Source organism: Macaca mulatta, chromosome 3 (genome assembly GCF_049350105.2).
Source record: "Macaca mulatta isolate MMU2019108-1 chromosome 3, T2T-MMU8v2.0, whole genome shotgun sequence".
Classification (NCBI taxonomy): domain Eukaryota; kingdom Metazoa; phylum Chordata; class Mammalia; order Primates; family Cercopithecidae; genus Macaca; species Macaca mulatta.
In genome coordinates, this window is record NC_133408.1 from 183,632,568 (window position 1) to 183,646,978 (window position 14,411).

General features: G+C 41.2%; 1 protein-coding gene and 1 pseudogene across 1 annotated transcript; both read left to right on the plus strand.

Moving 5' to 3' along the window:
• The first annotated feature begins 626 nt into the window (after positions 1 to 626).
• On the plus strand, positions 627 to 4,005 carry LOC707249 (cTAGE family member 8-like). The gene has a single exon (XM_077997886.1). The coding sequence runs from the start codon at positions 757 to 759 to the stop codon at positions 3,277 to 3,279; it is 2,523 nt and encodes an 840-aa protein (XP_077854012.1). The 5' UTR covers positions 627 to 756; the 3' UTR covers positions 3,280 to 4,005.
• On the plus strand, positions 3,881 to 3,979 carry LOC114677184 (U6 spliceosomal RNA; annotated as a pseudogene).
• Positions 4,006 to 14,411: the final 10,406 nt, after the last annotated feature.

The window sequence follows — 14,411 nt, forward strand, 5'->3', positions numbered from 1 at the left end:
ATATAAGGGAATATCTAGAACAACCAATAAGTTATAAAATGCAACCAGAAAACTATAAAAAAAGAAGATACACCATAAACACTATGAATAACAAAACGAAATTCTAAAGCAAATGTTCAAATAACCCACAGAAAGTCATGAAAAATAAGCAGAGAAACAAGAGTTGATAGAGAAAAGAAAAAATGTCAGGCTTATGCACTAAAGTATCAGCAATTCGTTTAATTATGAATGGTCTGCCAATTGAGAGACATATAATGGAAGAGTATACTTAAAAGTATGACCCTTTCGTATAGGTTTCTTGTGTGCTGTGTACAAGAAACTCACTTGAAATTCACCAATACAGGGCAGGACAAATTAAAAGGATGAATAAAGATATATTACGCAAACATTAGTGCCTGTATGTATATCAGCTAAAGCAGAGAAAATTACCAGAAACAGAGATTACATAATGATCAAAGGTTTAATCCCTGAAGAAGACATCAATTTTAAAAGTGTATTCACCAAACAACAGAGCTTCAAAATATGTGATGTCAGGCAGGCGGATCACGAGGTCAGAGCTCGAGACCATCCTGGCTTACATGGTGAAACCCCATCTCTACTAAACACACACACACACACACACACACACACACACACACACACACACACACGCACCACAAAACAAAATATGTGATGTAAAAACTGCCAGAACTAAGGCGGGTCAGGCTGGGACCTGCGCTGCCTCAGGATGTAAAGTGTAACAAGGGGGCAGGGGGGATGAGGGGACAGCAGCATGGGCCTGTGAGGCCTGTGGGGTGCCCGTGTTCCCCAGATCCCCCCGCAGCCGGCTCCGCAGTGGTCCGCTCCGCTTGGTGGCCGCGTGCGGATTCGGATTCCAGACCCCGGCTGCGTGTTCTCCACCGCTTGTTGTGGCCAGTGTTACTGCGGAGACCCCAGAGCAGCCTCGGCGCTATGGAGGAGCCCGGCGCTACCCCTCAGCCCTATCTGGGGCTGGTCCTGGAGGAGCTACGCAGGGTTGTGGCAGCACTGCCTGAAAGTAGGAGACCATATTCGAATCCTCATGGTTTTCCATGGGAACTGGTGGTATGTGCAGCTGTCGTTGGATTTTTTGCTGTTCTCCTTTTTCTGTGGAGAGCTTTTAGATCCGTTAGGAGTCGGCTTTATGTGGGAAGAGAAAAACAACTTGCTGCAACGCTTTCTGGACTAATTGAAGAAAAATGTAAACTACTTGAAAAATTTAGCCTTATTCAAAAAGAGTACGAAGCCTATGAAGCAGAGTCATCTTTACAGGATGCCAGCTTTGAGAAGGTGGCAGCAGAAGCACGAAGTTTGGAGGCAACTTGTGAAAAGCTGAACAGGTCCAATTCTGAACTTGAGGATGAAATCCTCTGTCTAGAAAAAGAGTTCAAAGAAGAGAAATCTAAACATTCTCAACAAGATGAATTGATGGCGGATATCTCAAAAAGGATACAGGCTCTAGAAAATGAGTCAAAATCCCTGAAATCACAAATAGCAGAAGCCAAAATCATCTGCAAGATCTTTAACATGAGTGAAGAACGACGCGAGATAGCAATACAAGATGCTTTGAATGAAAATTCTCAACTTCAGGAAAGCCAGAAGCGGCTTTTGCAAGAAGCTGAAGTATGGAAAGAACAAGTGAGTGAACTTAATAAACAGAAAATAACATTTGAAGACTCCAAAGCACACACAGAACAAGTTCTGAATGATAAAGAAAATCACATTAACACTCTGACTGGACGCTTGCTAAAGATGAAAGATCGGGCTGCTGTGCTTGGAGAGGACATAACGGATGATGATAACTTGGAATTAGAAGTGAACGGTGAATCGGAAAATGGTGCTTACTTAGATGATCGTCCAACAGGAGCTTTGAAGAAACTGATTCATGCTGCTGAGTTAAATGTTTCTTTAAAAACCTTAGAAGGAGAAAGAAACCACATTGTTACTGAGTTATCTGAAGCTGATAAAACAAAGGAAGAGCTTACAGAGCATATTAAAAATCTTCAGACTCAACAAGCATCTTTACAGTCAGAAAACATGTATTTTGAAAGTGAGAATCAGAAGCTTCAACAGAAACTTAAAATAATGACTGAATTCTATCAAGAAAATGAAATGAAACTCCACAGGAAATTGACAGTAGAGGAAAATTCCCGGATACAGGAAGAAGAGAAACTTTCTAAAGTGGAAAAAAAGATCAGCCATACCACTGAAGGGCTGGAGACCTATGGAAAGCTAGCCAAAGATCTTGAAGAAGAATTGAAGAGAACTATTAATTTTTATCAAAGGCAGGTTATTTCCTACGAGAAAAAAGGACATGATAATTGGTTGGCAGCTCAGACTGCTGAAAGAAACCTCAATGATTTAAGGAAAGAAAATGCTCACAACAGACAAAAATTAACTGAAACAGAGTTTAAATTTGAACTTTTAGAAAAAGATCCTCGTGCACCTGATGTTTCAAATACAGCATTTGGCAGAGGGCATTCTCCATGTGGTCCCTCACCATTGGGTCAGCCTTCATCTGAAACGAGAGCTTTTCTGTCTCCTCAAACTGTGTTGGAAGGTCCACTCAGACCCGCACCTGTGCTTCCGGAGGGAGGAGGAAGAGGCCCAAGAGGCCCAGGGAATCCTCTGGACCATCAGATTACCAATGAAAGAGGAGAACCAGGCTGCGATACGTTAACCGATCCTCACAGGGCTCCTCCTGACACTGGGTCCCTGTCGTCTCCGTGGGAACAGGAACGTAGGATGATGTTTCCTCCACCAGGAGAATCATATCCTGATTCAGCTCCTCCTCCACAAAGGGAAGACAGATTTTATTCTAATTCTGATGGACTGTCTGGGCCAGCAGAACTCGGAAGTTCTAATACGCCTTCTTTGGATAAAATGGATGGGTCAATGCCTTCAGAAATGGAATCCAGTAGAAATGATGCCAAAGATCATCCTGGTAATTTAAATGTGCCTGATTCATCTCTCCCTGCTGAAAATGAAGCAACCGGTACCGGCTTTGTTCCTCCACCTCTGGCTCCAATCAGAGGTCCATCGTTTCCTGTGAATACAAGAGGCCCATTCATGAGAAGAGGACCTCCTTTCCCCCCACCTCCTCCAGGAACCATGTTTGGAGTGTCTCGAGGTTACTGTCCACCAAGGGATTTCCCAGGTCCACCACGTGCTCCATTTGCAGTGAGAAACATCTATCCACCGAGGGGTTTTCCTCCTTACCTTCACCCAAGACCTGGATTTTACCCCAACCCCACATTCTGAAGGTAGAAGCGAGTTCCCTTCAGGGTTGATTCTGCCTTCCAAGGAGCCTGCTACTGAACAAGCAGAACCACAGCAAGAAACCTGACAACATTTTTGCTCTCTTCAAAAGTAATTTAGACTGATCTCATTTTCAGTTTAAGTAACGGCTGTTACTTAAGTGATTATACTTTTCTCAAATTGAAGTTTAAGGAATTATAGTTCTTAGTATAGTAGTTTATAAATAAAGATGATTTAAATACAAATTTATGAGTAAATCATTTCCATTTTATTATATTCTAGATAGTATAAGTACTTTAATTTGGTGAACGAATCCACTTTTATAGAAACAATAGTGGGAGTTTTATATATGTAATCTTGCAGGTGGGGAGGTTATAAATTCTAAAGATTGTGTCTTCATGCCAAGAACTGTATTCACTGTGGTTGTAGATAAATGTGAAAGTAACTTTATGCTTAATTAAATAAATTTTTGTTGACTTTTTTAAAAAAGAAAACTGCCAGAACTGAAAGGAGATATAGATGAATCCACAATTATAGTTAGAAATTTCCTCATGCCCTTTTCAATAATTGATAGAACTAGACAGAAAATCAGCAAGGAGTATTGGCTTTGGCAGCACTTTCTAAAATTAGAATGATGTAGACAAGATTAACATGGCTCCTGCATATAGATTACACAAAATTTTGTGAAACATTTCATATTTTTACAAAGAGGAAAAACAAAAAAAAGAAAATCAACAAGAATATAAAACAACTCAAAATGCCATTAACCAAAGGAATCAATTTGGCATTTACAGAATATTCCACACAACAACAGCAGAATACACATTTTTTCTTGAGTGCTGACAAATACATGGCAAGATAGAGCTATCCGAGGCCCTAAAACTTGCCACAATCAATTTAAAAGACATAGTAATCATCCAGAGCAAGTGAAAACCACAAATCATTGTAGGGAATCCAACTGGAAATCAGCATAAGAAAGATATGAAAATCCCTAAACTTTTGGAGGTTTAAAAACACACTTCACAATAATCTATTTGTCAACAAAGAGGTCTCAAGGAAAAATTTAAAAATACATTGGACTGGATAAACATGAAACTGTGACATATCAAAGTGCTGAGAAGGAAACTTATAGCAATAAATGCATGCATTAGGAAAGAGGAAAAGTCTCGAGTGAGCAATAGATTTCCACCTCAGGAACCTAGAAAAAGAAGAGCAGAATAAACTGAAAGCAAGTAGACGGTGGGGATTAATGAAGATAAGAACAGAAAACACTTACATTTAAAAGAGAAAAACAATAGTTAAATCAATGAAACAAAGAGATAGCTCTGTTAAAAGATTAAGAAAATTTAGCAAACTCAAGCAGAAATTAAAAGGAAAAGAAAAGACATACATTTTAAATATCATAATGAAACAGGCGATATCACTACAGACACCGCACATCACAAAGGACAATCAAGGAATATTACAAACCACTCCACACACATAAATTAGACAATTTAGACAAAATGGACAAAATGCAGTGTTCCTGCTGCGACACAAACTAACTCAACCCACCACGCAGGAATAGACCATTTGAATAACTCTATAACCATTAAGAAAATAGAATTCCTAATTTTAAAACTACCAAATAAGAAATCTCTAGGTTTAGATGGTTTCACTGGAGAATTCTAACATGTTTTAAAGAAATTAACACCAATGCTACACAGTCATTTCCAGAAAACAGAAAAGGAGAGAACACTCCCCAATTTATTTTTTGAAGTTATTATTACACTGATACCAAAACCAGGAGAGAGACCAAAACCAGGGTGTGTGTGGATATGTAAAGATATGTATAACTTAATATTAACAAATAGAGTTCTACAGTATATTAAAAAAATGTACCCCATGTTCAAGGGGGGTTGTTGCCAGAAATACAAGGCTGATTAAATCTCAAAAAGTCAATCAAAATAATCCACCATGTTAACAAACAAAAGAAGGAAAGTTACATTGTATCAGTTGATACATAATAAACATTTAACACATTTCAATATCTGTTCATGATAAAAGTTCTCTATAAAGTGGGAATAGAGGAAACTTTAGCCACTTGATAAAAAGCATCTACAAAAAGCTAGCATTATACAGTCATATGTTGTTTAACGATGCGGATAGGTTCTGAGAAATGTGCTGTCAAGTGATTTTGTCATTGTGCAAATGTGGTAGAGTGTACTTACACAAACCTAGATGGTATATAGAGTAGCTGCTATACACCTAGGCTATATGGAATAGCTCATCGCCCCTAGGTGACAAACCTGTACAGCATATTAGTGTACTGAATACTACAGGCAATTGTAACACAGTGAGTGTTACATTTATGTGCTTGAAACCCAGGGCCCTGGTGGCATAGGCACCCAGGGAATCTCCTGGTCTGCGGGCTGCGAAGAACATGGGAAAAGTGCAGTATCTGGGCCAGAGTGCATCATTCCTCATGGCACAGTCCCTGGAGGCTTCCCTTGGCTAAGAGAGGGAGTTCCTTGACCCCTTATGCTTCCTGGGTGAGGTGAGGCCACACCCTGCTTCAGCTCCATGGGCTTCACCCACTGTCTAGCCTGTCCCAATGAGATGGCCAGGTACCTCAGTTGGAAATGCAGAATTACCCACCTTCTGCACTGATCTCGCCGGGAGCTGCAGACCAGAGCTGTTCCTATTCGGCCAGTCACAACTTTATTTCTTATTTTCTAAAAGATTTTATTGAATACACTTTAAGTACAATACAAAGTATTTTTTCAAATAGTGAAATAATCATTTTTTTCCTTTTTCATCTGCTGCTATGAGTGGATTCATAAATTAATTTTCTAATGCTAAAGCAATATTGAGTCCTGGTATTATGTGCATTATGATACGTGTAAGTTATTGTTATAAGTTTAATATTGTTCTGGGGATTCTTATATCCATATTTAGGAGTTAGACTAGCCTGTAGTTTTCTCTTCCAGTGTACTTGTTATGTTTTGATATCAAAGTTACATCTTTCCTCATAAAATACATTATTGAATGCTCCCTCTTTTTTTTCTGGAAGTTGTCATAAATATTAAAATTACTTGTTCCCTAAATATTTGAAAGAAGTCACCCAACATTGGTCTGGAAATTTCTTTATAAGAGGTTTTTAACAAGCTTGGGATGCTGAGACAGGCGGGTCATGAGGTCAGGCGATAGAGACCAGCCTGACCAACATGGTGAAACCCTGTCTCTGCTAAAAATACAAAAATTACCCAGGTGTGGTGGTGCTCGCCTGTAATCCCAGCTACTCAGGAGGCTGAGGCAGGAGAATCACATGAACCCAGGAGGTGGAGGTTGCAGTGAGCCGAGATTGCACCACTGCACTCTGGCCTGGGCAACAAACTGTGACTCCATCTCAAAACAAAAACAAAAACAAAACAAAACAACAACAGAAAAACGTTATTACCTACTGCCAGCATTCCCTCAGTAGTTACAGAATTATTGATAAACTTCTTAGTTCAGTTTTTAAAATGATGCTTTTCAACAATTTGTGTCTTTTACCTAAATTTTCAAATGCATTGGCTTAAAGTTGTTTATTCATTTCTGTATTATTATTTAATAATCGCATCATCTGTCATTTTCTTTCCCTTTCATTCCTGATGTTAGTTATTGGTACTTTGTGTCACTCCTCTTTTCTCCTTACTCGGTCTCACTAGAGATTTGTCTCTTCAAAGAACCAATTTTGAGTTTAGTTCTTGCCACTTTCTATTTAAATCATATCTGTTCTTAGTTTTATTATTTCCTTTCTTCTGCTTTTTGAGGTAGGTGTTATTTTACTATCTTCCTAATATGATGTTTAGCTCCATTTACTTTCAGTGTTTTTTTCTTCTCTAATATTAACCTTTAAAAATATACATTATTTGAAGCACTTTGTACCAAATGAACAGTATACATATACGTCATACAAATAGCTGAAAGGAACAAGTAAATTCTGCAAATTAATCACTATGCACACAAGTAAATGGACTAGTGAATGGGTTCCAGTGAATGAGTGTGTGAAATATTCACTCTTGGTGAATGGAATTTCAGAGGTTTGGCTCTTCCTGAATCATCAGCACAGACCCAGGAGCCTCTTCCAAGGAGACACTCCAATGGAACAGGCCCAGAGTAGTCATAGACCTCACTGTTTCTGCTCATTTTAAAAATGGTTTTACCTCTGACAACCATCATTTCCTGTGATATTTATCAGCGTTTCTCACTACACATGGTAGAGGCTTTGCAGAGATTCCCTTGCTCACCACAGAGGAATGCTATCATGCAGAGCATAAGGCCAACAACTGGAAAAAAACTTGAAGAAGGAAAATCTCAGAGCCTACATCGCTTCAGTCTGGGATGCACACCCAAACTCCATGAGAAATAGCCCAGGAACTTATGAGAGGCACCACCTGAGTGTGCTTTAGGTATTCAGAGAAGCCTCCCAGCCAACATCACCCTTTCAAAAGGAAGCAGGAAGAAAGATATTCCCAAAGAGAGTCACTCGTTCTCCCTATAGATAGCATCTCCAGATCATCCACTTGTCATTTCCACATAGGTGTCTCTTCTCCCCACGGGATCTGAGCCATCCACGGGACATCCAGACATCCAGGTGAGCTCCTCTGACTGTTTCTGGAATACAAATGTTCCTGCTCTGCAGGCACGGAGGCAGGTGTCACCGATGTTCTTTGTGTGTTGAAGCTGGCAGTGGTCAGCCTGGGGCTTCTGGTGACCCTGAGGAGATTGAGTTGTTAAGCTTTTGGGTTAGTGAAAGACAACACGTGTGTTTGAATTGAAGCCTCCAGGTGCCCAGAGTGCATTCCTTGCTGTTCATCTCTTCTCTGTTTCTGATTTTCTTTCTACTCTGATTCTTTCTTTAGATCTAGCCGCATTTATCCTTCTTTGGTCTTATCATACACGAGTCTGATTTTGTCTGTTTTGCTGCCATAGGTAGGCAGGGAATCAGGGCTGAGGGAAATTTACTATCCATGCCATGTTATACTGCAGGTGAGAAAACTATGACCTGAGAAATAAAAGAACTTGCTCTATGTCACCAGAGATCCAGCGGGTGAGCCACACAGCAGCAGAGAAGATGCGTCAACAACAAAAATAAAATAATTTCCAAAGGAATTTTTGTATTTGATATTGCAAAAAGGAAACTGAAGTAGTCACCGAAAGAAAAATCAGGATTTTGTTTTTCTTTTCTAGCTGAGTAAATGGTTTGGTTTTTAATTACATATGGAATGTGTGAAGGGGACACCACCATCGGTCAGAGCTTTAGGCTCCAAGGTGATTGAATTGCTTCAAAGTGTCATGCAAGTGGTGACAAGGCACCATCTGTTTCTGTTCTCATGATCCTTACTCCACAACCTCAAGAGGGAAAGAAATGTCACCTACTATATCTTCTTTCAATTACATTAAATTCTACTAATTACAGCCTACTTCCTATTGAACTAGCAGGCAAACTGCTGTCCAGCAATTAAACACTGAAAATGAATGTCTGAAATCAAGCTCAGAATCTTGTAAAAGTGCTTAAGTGAAGCAGAGACATTTAGGAAGTTTTCTCTAGTCTTTGGTCAACATTGGCCACAGTTAAGAGGCCCACTGTTTACAAATCCGTGGTCCCTTGAAATCAAATGGTTCTGCTGCTGCCTTAAGCTGGGACATCTTCACAGACATCTCCAGTGACTGGGACCAGTTTCTCTAAACGTAGCACATAAATCCTTTCTCATAATTCCCTGAAATCTCTGTCCTCAGATCCTTCCACCTCCTCTGGGACACTTCACAGAGGCTGGCTACATCCTGTCCGCACAGAACCCATACAACCGCTTTGCCTTCTCACTGTCAGGGAATCTCACGCCTCATTCTCACTGATTCCACTCATGTCTCTCCCTCCTCCCACCACCGGGGAGCTCAAACTTTGGTCAAGTAACCAGGATGGGGGCTGTCTGTAGATAGTTTCTTTTTTTCGTTTTGTTTCTAAACCTCCTCCTTAGATTTAAGTCAGCTACGTCATGGCTGGCTTTTGAATAGAAATGTGTACTATTCCCCAACCTGAATCTTCACCCTTGCCTCTTCATCCTGAGAGTTCTTGCCCTGACCCCCACCCCCCGCCCCACAGTCATAGATGCTCAGGCTGGTATGTTGAGTGGAAAGATACCTGCCCTGTGTATGGACAGCCCTATGCTCACCAGTATCTATCACCAGCTTGGTGATCCATCACATTCCTCTCTCCCCTTATGGTTCCTGGTAAAGGGAAAGGAAAATGGATGCCAACTACACCTAAAACCTCAGATGAAACTACAATGGCCATATTGCCCTGTACCTGTCTGTTCTCCCAACACCTTCTCCAGCCAAGCATACCTCTGCTTCTCCTCAAGCAAAGCTAAGAGATGAATTTTTATCCTTCTCTAAATACTTAACTGTTGTCTCTAAAGTAGTTTCCTCAGAGATTGAATAGTACACTTCCAGGATTTGTTCAGCAAAGCAATCCATCCCTTTGTCCAGGTGAGTGGTTTTGCACATGCCTCTGCCCACTCCGTTGATAAATCGAAGGACATGCTTACTGGGCAGAGTATTAGCTAGTCTGGGCTGCAGGCACTGAAGGGGCCCACAGAGGAAATACTCGCTCCTAGTCGTCCTTAAACTCACAGTGGGGTAATGGGGTATTTTCACCATTTGAAAACCAATTACCTGCCAGAGCTTATAGAGTATGGGCTAATTCTGAAACTGAAACTTTGTCTAGCCTCCTTGATTCTCATAATAAACACAATTCTCCTCCTTCCCTCTCTCTACCAACTTCAACAGTTAGAAAGGTGTTATTCAGTCCCCCTGAGCAGTCAATAGAGTGTACATCTCAGCTGTGTGCCTGCTCACATCCCGGCTTCAGAATGGACCGAGACCATGTTTCATGGGTCTAAAGATCCCCTGTCCAGTGCTTTCGGTAAAAAAGACTGTCCGACTGTCCTGAGAACAAATGCGGCAATATTTTCACCTGCCCCTTACTAATAATTTAAAATTAGAGTAATGAGAATTGGCAAAAGGGAAGGGAAGAAAGGGAGACAATGAAATTCTGCAGGAAATGACCTAACAGATACTAGAAACCACAGATCGTGTTCCAATTTCCCAAGCAGAACAGAGTCTGTACAAACCGAGCAGCGCTAACTAGAAAATCTGAAATCCAAAATGCCCCCAAATACAAAACCTTTTGAGCACTGATGTGACGCCACAAGTGGAAAATTCCACACATTAATTCTTAACACAAACTTTGCTTTTGGCACAAAGTTATTTAAAATATATAAAATTACTTTCGGGTATGTGTACAACTTATTATGAAACATAAATGAATTTTATATTTAGATTTGAATCCCATTCCCAAGATAGCTCATCATATATATATAAAATAAAATACATCCAGAACCAGGAGATTCCCTGGGGGTTTACTGCATTTTATATATATATATATATACACACACACATACACACACACACACACAATGCATTATATATATGCAAATATCCCAAAATCTGAAAAAAACTCTGAAATTTGAAATACTTCTGATCCCAAGCATTTCAGAGAAGGGATACTCAATCCGTCTTGAGAGAGGTAATAAAAGAAAAGCTCAAAAAACCATCCCAAGGCAGATCCAGGACACCTCTGCTACCAGGATGAAAGAAGTCCCCAGCACTCATGTGTTATTCGTGGTGAAGCTTTGAGGGCTTCTTATCAAGGGAGTTTATGAGAGATCCAGCGTTTCCAGATCAAAATCCTGACCCAGGTTCGTGGCAATAGGCATGGAAACTGAAATGAACAAGCACTCGACAAAGCTCAATGACTAAATGAGTGTGCAAAGCGGAGAGAGGAAGAGGGCAATCGTGATTCTAAGACTTTGGTGGTACCTATCATTTTGAGAAACCAGGAAGAAAGATAAAGTACAGGAATTCTTGAAACCCCGTCTCTACTAAAAAAATACAAAAAACTAGCCGGGCGAGGTGGCGGGCACCTGTAGTCCCAGCTACTCGGGAGGCTGAGGCAGGAGAATGGCGTAAACCCGGGAGGCGGAGCTTGCAGTGAGCTGAGATCCGGCCACTGCACTCCAGCCTGGACGACAGAGCCAGACTCCGTCTCAAAAAAAAAAAAAAGTATAGGAATTCTCTTTTGATATTATCATGTCCCAGGCTCAGAGAAAATCAGTGGCATGTATTGGTTCCAACAACCTTCACATGAAAACCCCTCAAGGTTATACTATCTTCCCGACAAAGATGGGAAAAGTAAGCTTAAGTATTTTCTCTAAGAGGAACCGTGGAGCGGGTAGTTCAATTTCTTCCATATAGATTTCAGCTGATAACTGTGATGCTCCTTAAGCAAATCGATTTAAAGTCCAGGCCAGGGGCAAACCATGGAGATCATTTACAGCTGTTACAAATGAAGGACAACTGTCAATGTAATCCCTGATGCAAGGAAGGGGCTACAAGAAAGGACAGTTGAGTGGTGGAGGACAGAGCTGTGGAAAACATCTAAGTTGGTGGAGCTAAGGAAAGAATAAGAGAGAATAAGAGGTGATGTCTGCATAATAAAAATAAATCAAGAGAGTGAGACTTCTTAGATATTGTACTCATGAAGTGTTCTAGAGTCTGGGAAATCAAGAAAGGTAACTACATATAACCTCCATGAGTCTGGCTATAAGCTCTATCGGGCATGGCGCTGTGAGAACGAGGGTAACTTGCATTTATCCATTTGCTTGTCATTCATTCATTCACCGTACTTTCCTTTGCAGCAGCTGAGAGAACCATGGCGACAACTCCCACTGCTGCTTTCAGGGCCCTCATGGATGGAGTGACAAGATCTCCCCAGAGTCCCCGACCCCAGTGAACTCCTTATTAGAGAATCTACCTTCCCCGTGATGGTGAATGACAAGGGCCAGGTGCTCATTACCGCCTCCTGCTAGGGCCAAGACTGCCTCGTGGTTGTGTCCCGTGAGGGCTACCTGTTGCATGCTGGTTTGGCTCCATGTCTCCTCAATACAGTGAGCTGACTCTGTCCTTGTCCCGGGGATCCCATAGGAGTACACCCATCCTTGGCACCACTAGGAAATGTCCTGCAGGACTCTGGTGTTGAGACACAGATTGATCCAGAACCAGGACTGCCCTGGGGGTTTACTGCATCAGTGCCTTCGATGACACCATGACTGCAACGCCGATCCAGTTTGGGACATGGAAGGGGCTTACTTATCCGAGGCCGGGCCTGGTACTGGGTCAGCAAGTTCGGCCATGACAAGGTGCTGTCCAGGTTCCTTGGGATCAAGGTGACTAGTGTGGCTGGAGTGTACTTCCCCGACACCTGTGGGGACACAGAGCGCTTCAAGGTCTCTTAAGAAGGTTCCAAGATCTCACTCCATGTCAGGGGAGTGTCTGTTCCCCCATTAGGGAGTCTGACTCAGGATAAACAACAGAGTTGGTTTCCCTTGTCAACGAGCTTCCATTTCAATACAGATTGTTTTTGACTCTGTTTGGAACCACCACAAATCAAAAGCAGGATGATTAAAAGGCACCAAGACACAAGAGAGGTGGGCCCTCACTGCCACTCCCTCCTGTGGCCAAAGCTGAATAGAAAAGCTTGTCTTACTCACCACTCTATTTCCCTGCCTAGTGCCTGAAACACGGAGTGTTTATCAATATTTCTTAAATAAATGAAGTTGCAATATGGCTTTAATCTTTCCCCAATCATTTTGTACAAACTTTTGGTCATGTTGGCGGTCATATTGGATAAGAGAAAACTTTCCAATTGTCTCCTCTTTCCCACCCTTGCATATATGCAGGAGTCAGTACTTCTGAGAATATTTTTAGCAATATTTTGTGGGGGATGACGATGAAAACTGCCAAGGGAAATAATCAGGTTTTAATTAAATTTCTTGCTCATTGACATTGTATGGTCCCCCTTGTGAAGTGACCCCAGAGAGGTGGAAGAATCTAGACGCAGAGTATTCAGGGAATTATAGAAGGATTTATGTGCTATGTCTGGAAAAGTGTGGCTGCAGTGTACTTCATTGACACCTCTGGGGACAGAAGCCAGTTTGAGGTCTCTAAGAAGTGGCTCAATATCCCACTCCATGTAATGTGAGTGATACTTCGCTAAAAGGAGTCTGAACCATGTTAAATATCAGTCCTATATCCCCATTTTCAAGGGGTTTTCAGTCTAGCAGTGGAGAAATTGGTCACTGTGTAATGGAAGAGTTACAAATCGCCAATGTAATTCTAAATCTTACATGCTATGGATAAGGGACAACATCTTCTGGTTTTTCTGTGCTAGGCACTGAGTATTAAATGCCTTCAGAACAGGTTATTTTTCTGTTTTATTTGCTATTGTGCCTCCCAGTTCTAAATAGTTAGAAAGAGATGGTGGATAAGTGGAGAAAACAACTATAAAATTCATGGGAAACAAGAATGGTGTCTATTTTGCTTACCACCGGATCACTAGCATATAGTGCAATATCTGGCTTACAGTAAGTGCTAAATAAACATGGAGTAAATGAATGAAATCTAAGGCAACGTAGTCCAGGGACAGCAGGGAGACTGCAACATGTTACAGTCTATGTCCGTAATTCAGGGATTTCCTTCCCCAGGCATGGAGTGGGACCCCTGGGTGAGGGTATGTCTGAATGGAAAGTGGGGCAGCAGGGTGGTGATGAAGCCAGAGGAAATCTTGTAGCAACTTCTTCCACAGAGGAGCAGGATCACTCTGTCTAAAGGTAGAGAAAAATGGGACAAAAGATGAGATTTCTCATAACGCTAAGATTGGATCGAATGAACTATGACTGTCCTGTGACTCGAATCCCAAGAAATTGACAAGTGAAGCTCTTCCTCATTTAACTAATTCCTTTGTCTACACAAATCTACTTTAGTCTTTGGCACAGATGAATAGTGTTCCATGGGGTGGCCATAGTATGCTTATTCAACCATGGAAATTTGGATTACATCTAATGCTTATTGTTACTCAAAATTTGAAAATGACTGATTTTATATGTCATTGCGTACAAGTGCAAGCATTTCTTTGGCATACGGTCCAAGAAGGTCAGCAGCTAGTTAAAAAATATTTATTTTTGAAATGACAGATGCTGACAAATTGTCAT

Bases quoted from the DNA above. Each gene is read 5' to 3' on its own strand.
- LOC707249 (XM_077997886.1), top strand. From the start codon at position 757: ATGAGGGGACAGCAGCATGGGCCTGTGAGGCCTGTGGGGTGCCCGTGT.